General features: G+C 46.0%; 1 protein-coding gene across 11 annotated transcripts in view; it reads right to left on the reverse strand.

Moving 5' to 3' along the window:
• The window catches only part of PDE4DIP (phosphodiesterase 4D interacting protein), a 238,489-nt gene that overhangs the window by 20,830 nt on the left and 201,551 nt on the right, over positions 1 to 16,108 (reverse strand). For 9 of the 11 annotated variants that reach the window (XR_008715612.1, XM_055584581.1, XM_055584583.1 and 6 more), the window contains 9 exons: positions 13,982 to 14,214; positions 10,569 to 11,004; positions 9,244 to 9,436; positions 8,019 to 8,138; positions 6,344 to 6,872; positions 4,686 to 4,921; positions 3,605 to 3,656; positions 2,300 to 2,523; positions 1,630 to 1,782 (listed from right to left, as the gene is read on the reverse strand). Coding sequence is in view for 10 of the 11 variants with exons in the window: in XM_055584581.1 (XP_055440556.1) it covers positions 1,630 to 1,782; positions 2,300 to 2,523; positions 3,605 to 3,656; positions 4,686 to 4,921; positions 6,344 to 6,872; positions 8,019 to 8,138; positions 9,244 to 9,436; positions 10,569 to 11,004; positions 13,982 to 14,214 (2,176 nt within the window). In the remaining variant the exon portion in view is untranslated. The remainder of the gene's footprint in view (positions 1 to 1,629; positions 1,783 to 2,299; positions 2,524 to 3,604; positions 3,657 to 4,685; positions 4,922 to 6,343; positions 6,873 to 8,018; positions 8,139 to 9,243; positions 9,437 to 10,568; positions 11,005 to 13,981; positions 14,215 to 16,108) is intronic. The other 2 variants (XM_055584577.1, XM_055584575.1) reach the window with 1 other exon arrangement.

Raw genomic sequence — 16,108 nt, forward strand, 5'->3', positions numbered from 1 at the left:
CCATCTGGGTGTGGCAGGCCAGGATGGCTCTGCCTGAATGCTCTCAGGAGCCCTGGGGTGCTGCCGCCAGCATGTGCCAGTCAAGACTCCCCTACACCTAGAACTCCTGAGAGCAACAGGACTCACCCTGAGGGGGACTGGAGTAGACTAGGAGAGTGGGGATGCTGGCATGACTAATGCATGAAATTCAAGGCTGATGGAAACAAACTTGAGAATCCCAAATCACTGTGCTCATTCACCAAAGTAAAAATAAAAGCCTTGGGAAATTGAGACACAGTGGCATGCAAATCTGTCTGGACATTCAAATAGTTTAAGAAAAATGCTTAACATTTGTGGATTCTTCTGTCCTTGATGCAAACCTACTGAATCATAAACTCTGGCAGAAAGTTTTTTAAAAGAAAAAACGTCACAGGTGATCATTATGCAGCCCATCTATAGACTTCAGGAAGCCTGGGAAGTTCTGATGGTTGAATCTCTCTCCTTTTCCTAAAAACAGTTGAAGGGCATGTAGCCCACGGAGGGAGCAGAAACCAAGACGTCTAGACTTGTGGAGACTGTTTCACACAGAAGACGGTGATCACATTCTGAAAAACATCCCTTATCCCAGGATGCTGACATAGTATCAGAGCAGTACAAGACCCCTGAATTACCAAGTGACACAGCCCAGGCCTCCTTCATTCTGATTCTAAAACCTTCGACCTTCTGCTCTTTTTAACCCCAAAGCATTCACAGAGATGTCTACAGTGCTTGACGAATGGTTTTTCCCCATGATTTCCTGGTTTAGCTGGAAATTTTGGCCCAGAAACTTTGAGCCCAAAAAGAGTTGGACACATTCTTTTCCTTAAGATTTGGTTGACTTGCTCTCAAGAGAGACAAGGATGGCAGAAGAAAAGTGTTGTTCTTCTGTAGGCATCTCTACTGAATGCAGCCTCACCACAACCACACTGAAGGCAGGCAGCCAGCCCGTCTTGTTGGGGGGCAGCAGCTGAGAATAAGGTTTGCCCGTTCTGTGCCATTGCTACTGTGGAGCTGTGATTGTATAATACACCCCCTGGTAACTAACCTGAGGCAGGTAAATGAAATATACAACTCTGTCAGTCCAAGATATACACCATGTATATATCAAGGACCACCGATTCATTCACAAAACCATGAAAGATAATGTAATGTGAACAGAATCCCTTTTAAGGATACTGAAGCATCCTCAGCTATGAAGGAAATAGCCCCACCAACTACAGAGGCTCCTCTGCAGATAAAATGGGGAAAACATACAAAGGGACAGCAGATGGAAATTTCTTTTTGCTCTCTGGCTACAATAATCCTGAGAGAAACATTTTGCCTCTTTGATTCCCAGGGTGAAATGAGAGAAAGAAATGAAGATGATTCTTTTAAAATGATTAGCCAACGACTGGTCAAAACTGGTATGCAGATCAAAGTCTGATGTGGATTATTTATTTTTCTACAGTAGTTAAAGACTAATCAGACCCTCTTAGTGAATCTGAATGGTCTCTTGATTTTTGTCTAGGATTCGATGTATCTAAGCTCCTAATGATGCTTTTCTTGTCTCTGAAGAAAAGTCAGAGCTGAGTGAGAGGAGATGAAGCCCCTGCCCCATTGGCTAGTGCATACCTGGATGGGCCTGGATGGCCTCCTTGGGGGGATTCTGGGGAGCTGGGAAGCTGACGGGGTTGCTGCTGGGTTCGGCCTTAACCCCCTGAGATGAACTGGTTGCTGATGGTTTGGAAGACAGTACAGCAGAATGACTCGAATGATGGATGGAATCTACAAAACCCATGAATGAAAGAACATGTTTGGTATTCTACAAAGAACCGGAATCTGATCTTACAATTTAACCAGGCCAGAGCCTTGTTTTCAGGGAGAGCACCAAGCACAAGCACTGTGAGCAGCTTTCATTCCTTACTTGCAGATTGCTCCTTCAGTGAGAAAAGCCACCTGAGAGGTAACAGTGGGGCTCAAAGCTGGGAACCAAGACAAAGGCACCTCCAAAAATACCAGGCAAGGGCAGCAGCATATGTGGACACCTAAGGAAACTCAGGGGTTCAGGAGCTGCAGCTGGCTGGAGGGATAAGACATCCCATCTTAAAGAAGGAGATCAATCAGACAGATTGTGTGCCCGTGAGGCAGTGGGGAAACAGAAGTCTCCATCCTCTTCTCACTCTTCCCACTGTGGTTTGCCTGGTTCAGCCTGACACATGCCAAGGTGTATCTATAAAGCCTGGATGTAGACGTCTCCTCTCAGCCTAGAAAAAGGTGGTTCCACTCAGAAAGTGGAGGCTACCTGAGTGACCAGGTGAAGCTTTCTTCTCTTCATAGTGTGTGTACTCGCTGGCGATGTCCATGTCAGAGCAGGCTTCCAGCTCGTCAGACAAGAAGGAGGAGCTGCTGGGAGAGCGCTGAGAGTCTGACAAGGCATGGCTGCTGCACGGTGTGAGGGAGCGGGCGTCCAGCTTGGCCTGCAGGACTTCAATCACTTTCTCCTTCTCCTGCAGCTCCCTGCTAAGCCTAGTGGAGTGAAGGAGGACAACAGGGGAAACCAGAATCACTGGATGAGCTAGTCCTTATAAGGAAAAGTCAAGGGGACCGTGCCTGCAAAGAATAAATGAAATTACCCATCTCTGGTTTAGGAGTGGAAAGTAGGCCGGGTGCAGAGGGAGGGGAAGCAAGAGGTGCCCAGTGCACTGGCCACATGATACACTGAGGACTCGCAGGGGCTTAGCCAGCCCTCTAAGGTACTGCTGCTCCAAGCGTGGTCCCCAGGACAGCTGGAGTCCGAGAACTGCTGGTTCCCGGTCTCCAACAACATAAGTACGGAAATGGACGGTGAGCCGCTGAGAAACACAGCAGTGTGGCATTCTCACAACATCCAAGAGTACGTAAGTAGAATCATCTGGCTGATTAAGGTTCAGACCATGTGTGTGTCTATGATAGATTAGAGATAAAAACAAAATCCTTTGTCCTTCACCGCAGATATTTTGAGGAGTACTGAGTGGTCTAAAGCATACTCATGACACAAAGGGATTTGATCTAGAAACTACAAAGAACTCTGAGCCTGAACTTTATTGTACATAATAATAAAATATGCAGTGACTCATTGAAAACTGATTTCCAAGGCACTGTAGCCTCCCAAGATCTGAAACATTGAGGAATTTTATTAGGAACTGTAATCCAATTCTTTTTTTCCCAAGGAAACTGTGTGGCCACTAAACTAGCTGCTAACTCAACTTGGGGGTAAGCCAACTTGGCAAAAAGCACACCGTGTATTTAAACACACAGAGTCAGGGAACAGAGGAGATCCTTGGGGTGCCAAGGACCCTTGAAATTTGGTAAGTTTACTTTTAGGTCAGACTGACTCCAGGTTACTAAGCCTGGAGAATCATTATACAAATAGAAATCAACAGAATTCTATCAAAAGGGTGTAAAGAATTAGGCTAAAAAGAACAGGAAGGTGTTTCATGAACAAATTAATTCATTACAATCAGTATTTTCCATACCCACCTCCCCACTTCTGACTTGTGAAGTTGCAGCCCTCCTTGATCCCTTAGGCCTTGTTCCCAATTACTTTACCAGATTCTATTTGAATTACCTCAGAGCCAGTGGCTCGAGTCCAGCTTGATCTTTCTCACTTTTATGATCCTCTGCAAACCAAATTCAGAAAGAAACAGTAAGAAATTAAACAGGTCTCACTTTACACATTACAAGTGCAAGAGCCTATTCGAGTGCAAAATAGTGACCATGCTATGTGTGGTCAGGACATGTGGAAGAATTAATCTGGGAGACCTCAGGCGGCATCTTTAGAGAACAAACCTGCAGGATCTCCAGCGCTCGCCAGGCAGAACTTCCCTGACCTGGTGATCACCATCATGACTGCCTCTGCCCCAAATCAATGCAAAAAAAAGTTTAAAAGGCACTTGGCCAGATTCCCTCCGTAACATACCAGGCTCCAAGCCTGCCACAGAACGACTCCCGGGTGAGAGCTCTGTGTCCCCTCGTAGCTTTCACGTAGAACCTGCTCTTGCTTTGAGGAAGTGACCAACAGCCCTGCCCCACCTCGGCACCACTGGGATGTGGGCTGGTTGGCCCCCAAAACTGATCCTGCTGTGCCCCCTCGGGTGCTCTCAGGAAATTCTAAGTAAAAGACTCTAACTGTGACCAATATTCCTGGCCTGTGTGCTGTGATGTTCAGTGCCCATGTTCAAGTGGGCATGGTGCTGTCCTTTATCTCTATTTGAATTATATTCATGTGTGATGCCAGGCAATAGGCGAAGAAACACGAGATGTCAAAAGGTAAGTCATTTGCCCACAGAGACTGAATGGTAGCATCAGGCTAGAGCTTGTGTCCTGCAGTTCTCGATTCAGAGCTCTTTTTATTGCTATGAAGTCCTCCCATCCCTCCTCCCTTTCTCCCCCAACACTGGATGAACTCAGCCTCCTTTCCCAAAGGGCACATTCCATAAATGATGACGTTTCTACAGTTGTAATCACGGCCTCTCTGACCCTGTGGTTCCTCCTCTGTGTGGCCTACCGGCCAGTCCTGATCCAATAACGGCCCCCAGGAATGAAGCAGAAGCAGGACTTGGGTTAACAGCTGTGGGAGGTGAGGTGGCCACCTGGGGCTAGGCTCTGGGAGTCACTGAGAGGGTCCCAAAGCCATGAGGCCAACTTACTGGTGCTGAGTTTGCTGGTGAGCCTTTCTGTCAGCTGGCTGCCCTGGGCGAGGTGCTCCCGGAAGCTCTGTCCCAGGTAGTAGTCAATGTCATTGCTCCTTAGGAGGTCCTCGAAAGACTTTACAGTGTCTTTCGAGTGCTGGGTGAGAAGATAACAGATACCTCTCCCTTCCCGTATTTTCTGACGTAGGTAGGATAGTTCTCGGGCCTGGTCCTGAATCAGGGAATCATATTTCCTAATGAATGAAAGAAGAGGAAAGAGTAAGAATGGAAAATTAAACTATGTGGGCTTCTGTAGAGATTTCTATAAGAGCATCTCTAAGAATTCCTCCGTTTATGCTGAATTCTGGCACCAAAACCAAAGGATGTGTTTAAGAGTAAATTCTGTTCTGACAAACTTGCATCAGACAACATGGTACACCACCATTCCTCCACTGTTTAATATACATTAGTCATGTGCCAAAAGTGAAAAATAAGTTCTGTGGGGGTAAATACCGTGCTGTATTTTACTTCCCTTACAGCACCAATATAGTGTAGACTTCTAGTTGATAATAAATGCTAAATATATTTATTGAGTAGGCACTCAATAAATACTAAAAATCCAAATAAGTCCTTTCATGTCCTCTACTTCAAAGACCATCTATATTACGGCAGACTGTATTTTGCAAAGATGGCCGTTACTCAAGCTCCCGTTCCACATGCTTGGCTACAATGTGGCTGTGCCCCTCTTTCATCATTAGGAAGAAGTCATTTTCTACCTCCTCAAATCCGTGTGGGCTCTGTGACACTGCGCCAAGTCCAGGAATCACTCTCAATTCACTGGGCAACTTTCACTTCCTGACTCTTGGAAGCCAGCTACCATGCTGAAGTGAGACAACCACTATGAGAGGCCCAGGCCAGGAGGAAAGGCCCCAGAAGACAGGAAGCCACGTGCAGAAAGAGAGAAGCCAGGGAGCACTGTGTCACCAGACACGTGGATGAAGAAGCCATGTCTAGCCAGACATCTCAGTGACTCCAGCCCCAGCCATCATCTGACGGCATGAGAGACCCCAAGTGAGAGCTACCTCTACTAAGCCCGGCCAATCCACATAAATTACTGTTTGAATCCCCTACTTTGGGGTGGTTTGTTACTCAGCATAGATAACCTGGATACAGAGATGGACATCTAGTCCAGTGTTTTTCAACACAAAGTATTAATAACAATAATAATTATGGCAAATAGGGTTGAGAGCTTTAATATGTGCTAGGCATTGTTATAAGCACTTGGATTAATTCATTTAAACCTAATAACCACCCTTTGAGATAGGTTTTCTTATTATCCTCATTTAATAGATAAAGAAACAGGCTCAGGAAGACTAAGGAGGCTTGCACAGCCTGTAAGTACTGGAGCTAGGATTCAAACCTAGGAAGTCTGCCTCCAGTTTTACTACTTGTATGTCTGGTCACTGTATGAAGGCATTCCTAAGAGGAAATCCCAGGGACCTGGTATCTCCCAGCAGGGGTCATGTGTCCTTTCTTAACACCCAGGGCTACCACTGAAATAGGTCCTCTCTGACTGCCCCAATGGGTTCTCTCTTCTACCTGCCTGGGCTTCCCCATTTCACACATAAACTTAGACATCTTCAATCAAGCAATGATCCACAGAGCACCCTCCTTACCCAGGCCACGAGGCAGATCTCAGCTCCTCGGCCAGCTTCCCTTCCGTTCCAGTTTTTGGCAGCTGGGCTTCTAGCTGGGACACCCTCTGGATCAGACTCTCCAGATCCTTTTTAGCCTGAAGCCCTGGAGGGTAGAAAGCCCCAGTGCCATCAGACAGCCACCCCTCGTCCTCATCAGTGACACTGCGCGGTGAGGATCCCTCTAGGGCACCAACGGCCTTCAGCTTTCGGGGTCTCTCCAGACTAGATGAATAATCGCTTGTAACTGAGAGGGACCGAACCCGGCTCTTCAGGTTCTGAATGACCTTGTTGGCGTTCTGCAGCTGGGCCTTCAGATCTTTGATGTCCTTACGTAGGACAGAGATGTCTTCTGACTTTCCGTATGCCCGGAGCTCCTCCTGCTTCCCTAGTTGGCTCTCTGGGGGCTTCTTCCCAGGGGGGCTGGTCATTGTGGAGTCCAGGTGTCCCTGCTCGGAGCACAGCCCCTCCATCAAGACTGTTTCCCTGAGGCTATCGTGCTCTTCACACTCTGAGAAAAGATAAGACATCCTCCTGAGTAAAGCTGGGCATGCTGCTGAGGCCATGCCCTTCAAGGTCTTGAGGACAATAATTACTAGAACAAAAGTTAAAGCAGTACTTTATTCAGCGCTGGCACTGTGCTAGCTTCCATATGCTGTATTTCTTGTCCTCCAAGAGCCCTGCAAGTCAGGTGTGGTCACCTTTTATTTTACTCAGGGTTTTTCTCCTCAATTTCAATTTGGTGGATGTCCCTATAGCTAAAGTACAGAAAAACACTTTTTTTAGATGTTCAGTCTGCATATCCCCCTGATAGTTCAGTTGGTATCTGCCTGCAATGCAGGAGACCCTGGTTTGATTCCTGGGTCAGGAAGATCCGCTGGAGAAGGGATAGGCTACTCAGTACTGTATTCTTGGGCTTTCCTAGTGGCTCAACTGGTAAAGAATCCACCTGCAACATGGGAGACCTGGGTTCTATCCCTGGGAAGGGAAGATCCCCTGAAAAAGGGAAAGGCTACCCATTCCAGTATTCTGGCCTACAGAATTCCACGGACTGTATTGTCCATGGGGTCCCAAAGAGTTGGACATGACTGAGCTTCTTTCACTGACTCACTCAAAGCTCATGTGATCCTCTCATTAATAAATAGACTTTAGTATTTTTTTTTTCTGGTGGTTCAGATAGTAAAGAATCTGCCTGCAATGCAGGAGACTGGGTTTGATCCCTGGGTTGGGAAGATCCTCTCGAGAAGGGAATGGCAACCCATTCCAGTACTCTTGCCTGGAGAATTCCATGGATAGAGGAGCCTGGTGGGCTGCAGTCCATGAGGTCACAGAGTCAGATACAGCTGAGTGACTAACACAGACACAGTATTTTTTCTGAAATAATCAGTTGGATGGAACCTCTTTTTTTAAAGTTCACGCTGAATTTTTTTTTTAAACAGGCAGCATGTTGAAAACTAATTGTAGAAATTCAAACTCACTCTCAGCTTCATTTTGGGCATGAGTTCTCCAAACTTTCTGTCCCCCTCTGTCCTGTGTCCCTTTCAGTCTACTGCACCCCTCAGCCCTGCTCCTCATCAGACGTGGGGTTGGCCAGCAGCACCCAAATGTGAAGGCTGCCCTTAGTGGGGGAGGGCGAGCCCCACACCCAAGCTCTCACCAGGGCTGGTGCTCTCCTCCCGCTCAGCCTCGTTCTCACTTCGGCCACAGGTCTCATAGCCCAGGTCCTGGAGGTCCACCTGCACCTGCTTGCTGTCCTGCTTCACTGACGATCCACCTGCTTGGGGACAGATGGGGGTGCTACAGAGGATCGAAATTTCCCACATACCCTCATCCTCAGCAGCATGCACCCTGGCCCTTGGGGAGGTCAGACCCCGAGTGGGATAGATGCTTCTCTGGACTGAGGTGGGAGAGGAAACACCTGTGCCAGGCAGCAGGACCTCCCCACTAGGTGAGCTTGTTCCCCATTGGTGAGCTTGCCTGCAGATAACCTGGGCTTCCCTGGGACCAGACATGTTTAAGTCACACACTGCATACTATCAGCTCTACAAGCCCCAGGGAAACTAGCAAATGCTTTGTTCATGGGGGCTCAGGGAATGTTTGGATGGAACAGAACTAACTCAGGTTCAAAGACACCAAGATCTGCACTGTTCTGTAAGTGTTATAAACGTGACTGTTTTATGTTAAACTGATAAAAATTAAATAAAACTTTAAATCCTCAAATTGAATTAGCTACATTTCATGTTCTCCATAACCACATGTGACGTAGATACAGAACATTTATGTCACTGCAGAAGTTCTACGAGAAAGCACCGATTCTAGACCAACAACATGGTACATTTTTGAAGAGTCTACTGTGGTGCAAAGAGGAGCAGAAGAGAAACAATCAACATATGTTGAGAGCGGTAAGGCAGTCTGTTGACTGTACCAGAAATCAGTGAAGCTGGATGTTAGCTCATTTCCTCCCTATGCTGTCACTGCAAACTTGCTTTATTCATTTATTTGTTTCTGCCATCTGCAAATTGAAGTTAAGTATCCACTTCCATGGGCTTCCCTGGTGGCTCAGTGAAGAATCCACCTGCCAAAGCAGGAGATGTGGATTCGAGCCCTGGGTCAGGGAGATCCCCTGGAGAAGGAAATGGCAATACACTCCAGTATTCTTGCCTGGAAAATCCCAAGGACAGAAAAGCCTGGCAGGCTACAATCCATGGGGTTGTAAAAGAGTTGGACATGATTTAGCGACTAAATAACAACAACAATCCACTTCCACAATGCTAAGGTCATAGTCAGGATTAAATTGGCCATGAGACTGGGAAAGAAGAGTGAAGTCTGCAAAGCATGAGCTTCTCAGGGAGAAGACAGGTGGTGGTGAACTTAAGACTTACTAAACATGACTCTGTATTTCTCCAGCTGGTTGGCCTGGGCAAAGACAGTGGCTTCTGATATCAGCAGCTTCTCCTGGAGATCCTGATAGCGTTGTTTGCATTGTGCCAACTGGGAGCGCAGGTGCTTCGTGGATCCCGAGAGGCTAAATTCTGACTGCGGCCCAGGGTCATGGGTCTGGGGCTGGTTATCCAGCTGTGAAAAGAGCCAGCACAGAGTCAGGGCCATCTGAGCTCCTCCCCAGGCAGTGGTGGCCACTTCGCCTTGCAAACCCTGTGTACTTCATCCATGTGTCTGTCGTAACACTCCTCATTCCACTTGGCAGCTACTTGCTTTCCAGACTGAGCACCTGGAGAGCTGGGGTGATGTTTTATTTATCTCTGTTGCTACAGCACACAGCACAGTGCCGCCTGAGTCTGTGAGGAACCCTCAGCAAATGTTTGTTCAGTGGTTGAAAAGAGAAGGGGTGGAAACCTCCACTCATCTCTCTCTGCATTCCTAGCCAGTTGTTCTCTCAGTCCTCTGCAATCCATTTTACTTAATCCTCAGCAGGCAATGGCACCCTACTCCAGTACTCTTGCCTGAAAATCCCATGGGCAGAGGAGCCTGGCGGGCTGCAGTCCATGGGATCACAAAGAGTCGGACACGACTGAGCGACTTCACTTTCACTTTTTACTTTCATGCATCGGAGAAGGAAATGGCAACCCACTCCAGTGTTCTTGCCTGGAGAATCCCAGGGACGGGGGAGCCTGGTGGGCTGCCGTCTATGGGGTCCCACCGAGTCGGACATGACTGAAGCAACTTAGCAGCAGCAGCAGCAGCAGCAGCTCAGCCCCCTCCCCTTAGAGAATCCTGACAGTTCCTCTGAGGCTCAGGAGCAGACCCCTGTGCTGAGCTGTGAAGTACACAACAGTGATAAGTAAGAGATGTCATTACACACCACTGACTGGCTGCCTTAAAGCCCCGTGTGGCTCTATATGGCATCCTATGGAAATGATCTGGTTTTGTGCCATCTTTCCCCACCATGTTGAATATCTGAAGGGCAGAGATGAAGTCTTATTGCCTGCTTCCAGTGCCTAGTGTCTTGCCTGGAAAATTAAGCACTCAAATATTTATGAAAGTTAACTACTCATGCAATATTCATGAGATAACATTATAAAAGAAGCCTTTCTAAAAGCTGGATGTTAGAGGAACGGTGTCACCACTACTTGTGGTGCAAAGCTGCCCTTCCCGTGGTGCCTCCTGACCCACGGGGCAGACCTGTTTAAGGTAAAAACGGACATTTCCAGCCTTTCTCCAAGGGCTTTTCATCTAACCCCATACTTACTTGGTGAGCATCCACTGTGAGGGCAGCCCCAAGGTCAAGGCTCCGGGGTCTGGGGCACGGCCTTGTGGTCACACCCTCCTCTTCTAGGCATTGGTGCTTTCCAGGAGAGTAAACCAGCTCTGTGTTCATTCTGTTGATCTCCTTGGCCAGGTGCACAAGGAGCTCAGGATTAAGCTTACTAGTCCCTTCCTTGCTGCTCAGCACCAGCTGTTCCTTGAGGAGGCTGATGATATTGCGGGCATTCTTCAGTTTTCCCTGGACCTTTCTGAATTCAGCCTGAAGGCTATTCTCATTCAGACCCCCTTTGGCAACCACAGTCTCCACCATCGCCTCGCCCTTCTCCTTGTCTTCCTCAATCTCCCATCCATCAGACATTGCTTCTCCCATCTGCTCTTTCAGCTGTGCATTCTCAAGGCAAAGGCTCAGCATGGTGTTCCTGCAAGAAACATACACAGTCAGGGGCCGGGTCTGTTCTTGGCCTCATTTCCTAAGAGCCTGGTTAACCCACAACTCAGTCCATCAGAGACTCAGAGACACCCCAGTACATGAAGTGACCTCAGAGACCTATTAAAACATCCCTTATTTTATATACAAAGAAATCAAGGCTCAGGAAGAGCAGGAGATTCCCCACACTCCCATAAATACTTGGCAGCATTATCACTAAAAATCTTGGACCCAAGACACACAGTCTACTTGTCTTTACCCGTGTTTGCAACCTCATGTTCTAATTTTCAGTGGCCTGTAGAATAAACAAGGATACTTAAACTGTTAATAAAAAATAAAAAAGGACATTGCCTGGGAGAAACTTATTATTATGTAGACTACAGTTCTATTAATTATCATCAGTCATTTTTAAACTACTGGATGAGAAACTGGGACCCAGGAACACAGAAGAAACAAACAACACTAACCAGAATCATAGTCAAATGTACTTATGCTAATTAGTTGCTTTCTATCTGGCTCCTGTGATAGGAGATCGTCTTCATGAGAGCAGGGATTCTGTCTGTCCTGTTCACCTAGTGTCCCCAGAGCCTCCACAGTGCCAGCTGCACATAGAATATTCATATTTGCTGAGAAGATATAATGGGCTAAACAACTAATTTTCACCAAGATATTCTGGTTGCAGCTTTTCCTCCCAGCAAATCCTTCACTAGGATTGGATGAAAGCAATAAAAAGTATGGCTTTAATAAGGCAATTTACTTAAAATGGCAATTCACTTCATTGACTTAGCGGAGCCACTGGATGCTTACACGAAATTCTTAAGTGCTATGGTTAGTTCAGTGTCTGCAACTGAGAAGTTATAGAATTCTGCTCTTGTCAGCTGCAGACCTGAGGAATACTAACAGCAGAATCCTAGGAGGTGCTTGCTTAAAAAGCTTTAGAGCTAAGGCCTAAGAATCCACATTTTATTTAAGTTCCACAGGTGATTCTTAAGCACGTTGAGAACTGCTGACCAGGAGAGAAAAAGGAAGTAGCTAATTCACAGCCTGAAGGACCAGCAGTTGGCTGTGCCTCTACATTGCGTTTCTCAGAATCCTAAAGTTTTGGAATACAGCAGAGCTTGTCTAGAGTGAATTAAGGATGAGCATGGTTTAGGACACAGGAATCAGAGAGACTGTGAGAGTTTCCTCAACGGAGAAAAGGGGAACAGGTATTTTGCTAAAACTGAGGTGTAACAGGGAAAGAAAGGGGCACATGTGTATAAAGAATATTTAATGTTATGTCATAACTTTGTATTTGGGGGAAAAACCCTGCTCTTTTCACAATACAAACTAAGAAAAGCAATGCTCAACAAAATCTTCCCAAAAGAGAATTGCATAGAATTACGAATTACATAGTCAATCTTCTACAGTAGCAATGGTGCTTCTATATTCAGCTGTGGGATTGAAAGAGATGTGCTGTTCTCGCCCATGATAGCACAACAAAGTTTACACACAATGAAGTTTAAATCGAACTTAAGCTTTAGCTTAAGTAGAATTTAGGATGAGAAATATCATGATGATTCAGAGTAGAAGAACCAGAACAAAGGATGATTGCAAGAGAATTTCAAAAAACGTTTGATAAAGTATATAGGAGAAAAGGCTTAGAATTTAATATTTGGGAGCCAGGGATCTTGCCATGGACTATTATGCAAACTTCAGCAAGTCTGCTAGAACTTTTTAGGCCTGAGGTTCCTTAACAGTAAAAAGGTACATTGTGCTAGATGTCTAAGTACTAATATTAATATTATTCTATGACTCAGGGACATTTAAGTGGCACACAATAGGCAGGGAAACCATAGGGTATGGATTAGAAGCGTTCATCTGCACAGCTGTGTTCTAAACAGCAGGCCATGAGGATTGTGACCCTCATGGACGAATGAGTGAGTAGATTATCCCTATGCTATCAGCATGTTTTCCAAGCTTCTTTGGGGGGCGAAGGGAAAGATTAAAGGCAGAGGCATTCTAGCCAATGAATAAGTTACTTCCCACTTTTGCAAAGTAAATAAAACAGAAGAGATTATTAAAATTGTTATTCCACAATTTAAGGATTTGTGCTGCTGAGAGAAAGATGAGTGGAGGCTCTGTGTAAACCCTCCTCCTCATGGATTGTTCTGGTTCTGCATACAGCAGTGAAGCATCTTGGGTAGCAGGAGATTCCTTACACATTCCAGTCAATTCAAAAGAGCAATACCTGTCATACAACTGGAAGATTTCCACTGTGACAGTCATATGTATAGCAGATAATGGGCATTTCTATATTGAATTAAGACCAGATTTATTTGAATAGGGCTTCCCTGGTGACTCAGAGGTTAAAGCGTCTGCCTACAATGTGGGAGACCCGAGTTCAATCCCTGGGTCGGGAATATCCCCTGGAGAAAGAAATGGCAACCTACTCCAGTACTCTTGCCTGGAAAATCCCATGGACTGATAAGCCTGGTAGGCTACAGTCCATGGGGTCACAAAGAGTCGGACACGACTGAGCGACCTCACTTACACCTAGTTCAAATGGTAATTATTGATAATCATCATTATTCAGGGCTTCCCAGGTGGCACAGTGGTAAAGAATCCACCTGCCAATGCAGGAGATGCAAGAGACATGGGTTTGATCCCTGGGTCGGGAGGATCCCCTGGAGGAGGAAATGGCCCTCACTCCAGTATTCTTGCCTGGGAAATCCCATGGACAGAGGAGCCTGGTGGGCTACAGTCCATAGCATCATAAAGAGTCAGACATGGAGCACATACACACACACACATGCATTATCTAGTATTATTAGCTTTTCTAAGAATCTGTAGAACCATGCATGCATGGAGCCTGGGATGTGGACCAAGAAGCCCCATGGTGGCACGAATTCCTTGGCTGCAGCAATGTGGTCCCTTGGCTACAGCAGCCTCTCAATCAGCAGGTTCCTCTTCTCTGGGGCACGTCCTACCTGATGTGGGCCACAGAGGAGAATCCTGCTTCCTCGATTTGAGCCTTTAGCTCCTTCAGTTCCCCCTCAGCTTTCCTCTTCTCCTCTAAGTGCTGGTGAATTTCAGCCCTCAGGTGGAGCATTTCCTCCTGAAGACCCCTGTTACTGTCCCCTCCTGTCAGGGAAGGAGGAGCAAGAGACACATTCTGGATCTCCACAGCTGCCCGGCTTTTCTCCAACGCCACCTTGATGAGCTGAAAGAAAACCATGGTTTAAAGAAGTTAGTTCACTAAGAGGATCTATGAGGAACATCAGAGCACAAAGGCAGCCTTTAAAGGGACCAAAAAAGGTAGACCTCTCTCCTAGGACTTTCCCAACCATAGGATCCCTGGAGACTGGGTTGGGTGAGAGGACGCACCACACAAGCAGGGAGAATTTTTGCCATGGGCAGCAGGAAGAAATTGCACAGGTGGGTGAGGAAAAACCACAAGCACACAACAAACTTAAAACAAATGCGAACAGATGAGGTTTAGAGAGGACTGGAGAGTGTGGATGCTCTTGATTCTTCTCTTTCTGGGGGGACAGAGTTCCTTGGGAGCCTTCTTACAAGACAAAAAGCTTCATCAGTTCCACAACACTCGAGCCCTTGATTGCAAATATCATGGCTAAGATACCAGAGCTCAAAGCCTGAGGCTGGGTCTGTAACTCAGACTCTGACAAGGATGATTATGAGGAAGGATCTGGGCACTCAGGAGTCATAACCAGAGAAATGGGGTATGGGTGGAGTTACAGGTAAGACAAAGGAACTAATTTCATTGGCAGCAGGAGAATCACAATCTATAGTTGGTGAGAAGTTAAAGTTGAGATCACCTAGATGGGATGGGATGGGATAGGAGGAGGGTTTGGGGGAGAATGGATACATGTACATGTACGGCTGAGTCCTTCCGCTGTCCACCTGTAACTATTACAACATTGTTAATTGGCTATACCCCAATATAAAACAGAAAGTTGAATAAAATATTTTAAAAATAAAATAAAATGAGGCCACCTGTCTAGCAACCACCTTCCCTGTTGGCTAACACTCTGTGGTGGTGCTGCCAGCCAAAGTGTCTCTACAGATCTAAGCAAGTGAGAAGAAAACAAGCAGAAACAATTTGGTTTTTGAAGATACTCTTGAAGTTACTCCTTAAGATTTTAACAAAAGCAGACTGTATGGTTTTTTCCTCAAATAACAATTTTTTAACTTTTAAACTTTTTTACTATTTGTCTTAGGGGCCTCTCCAGCTTTTTCATCATGCTCTTTAAAGAAACCAAAACCCAAGTATGATAATCTACTTAGTGTATGACCAATTATTTTAGTACATGAATTTCTTTCCTGTCAAATATTAATTTTATATCCCAATGTTATAATGGCTTCTTTTTCCTTTCAGCGGCAGCATTTTGGGGTTTTGCTTAACTTCAAGTTGATTTTGACCTCCCAATTTTCCACCTCTCCACACAGCTATTTCTGGGTCATGTTTTCTCTCTATAAATATACTGACTTGTACCTGTCACAAATTCATTCTGGCTACAAAGGACCACTTACAATCATCATCAAAATATTTATGTGCATCTCCATAAATCATGTCAGATCAGATCAGTCGCTCAGTCGTGTCCGACTCTTTGGCCACTTGATTAGGAATGACTTGTAGAATTAATTATATACTTGATTCCTTCAATTAGATCAGGAATATATTGAACAAAACAGGGCTCAGAGGAGCTTAAATGAATCAGTGATTAATAGATCTGCTTGGCTTGGCTCAAAGCCACTGACTGTTGCTTTGGACCTCGTAACAGCATGTTAAAATCTAGGCTTCAGGTGTGTGGTGGGGTTGATTCATGGTGTGTATGTGTAAAGCGTTTAGTAGCACAGCACTGGAGGTTGTGAAGAGATGTGCAAGTTCCGCCCTCTCAAGGAAGAAAGGAGAAGCTGCCCACGTGTGCTCATTTCCCAGCACCAATCCCACCTGCAGCTGTAAGCCTGAGATCTGGGAGGCTCCTGAGAATGTCTCTATGGCTCTGCTGCCAGGCTTAGACTGATGGCCATCCCTGCATGTGCCACGAAGCACTTGGGACAAAATGAAGGAGGAGGACTGGATAAAACCACTT

The sequence above is a fragment of the Bubalus kerabau genome, chromosome 6, assembly GCF_029407905.1.
Source record: "Bubalus kerabau isolate K-KA32 ecotype Philippines breed swamp buffalo chromosome 6, PCC_UOA_SB_1v2, whole genome shotgun sequence".
In the NCBI taxonomy this organism is placed as follows: Eukaryota; Metazoa; Chordata; class Mammalia; order Artiodactyla; family Bovidae; genus Bubalus; species Bubalus kerabau.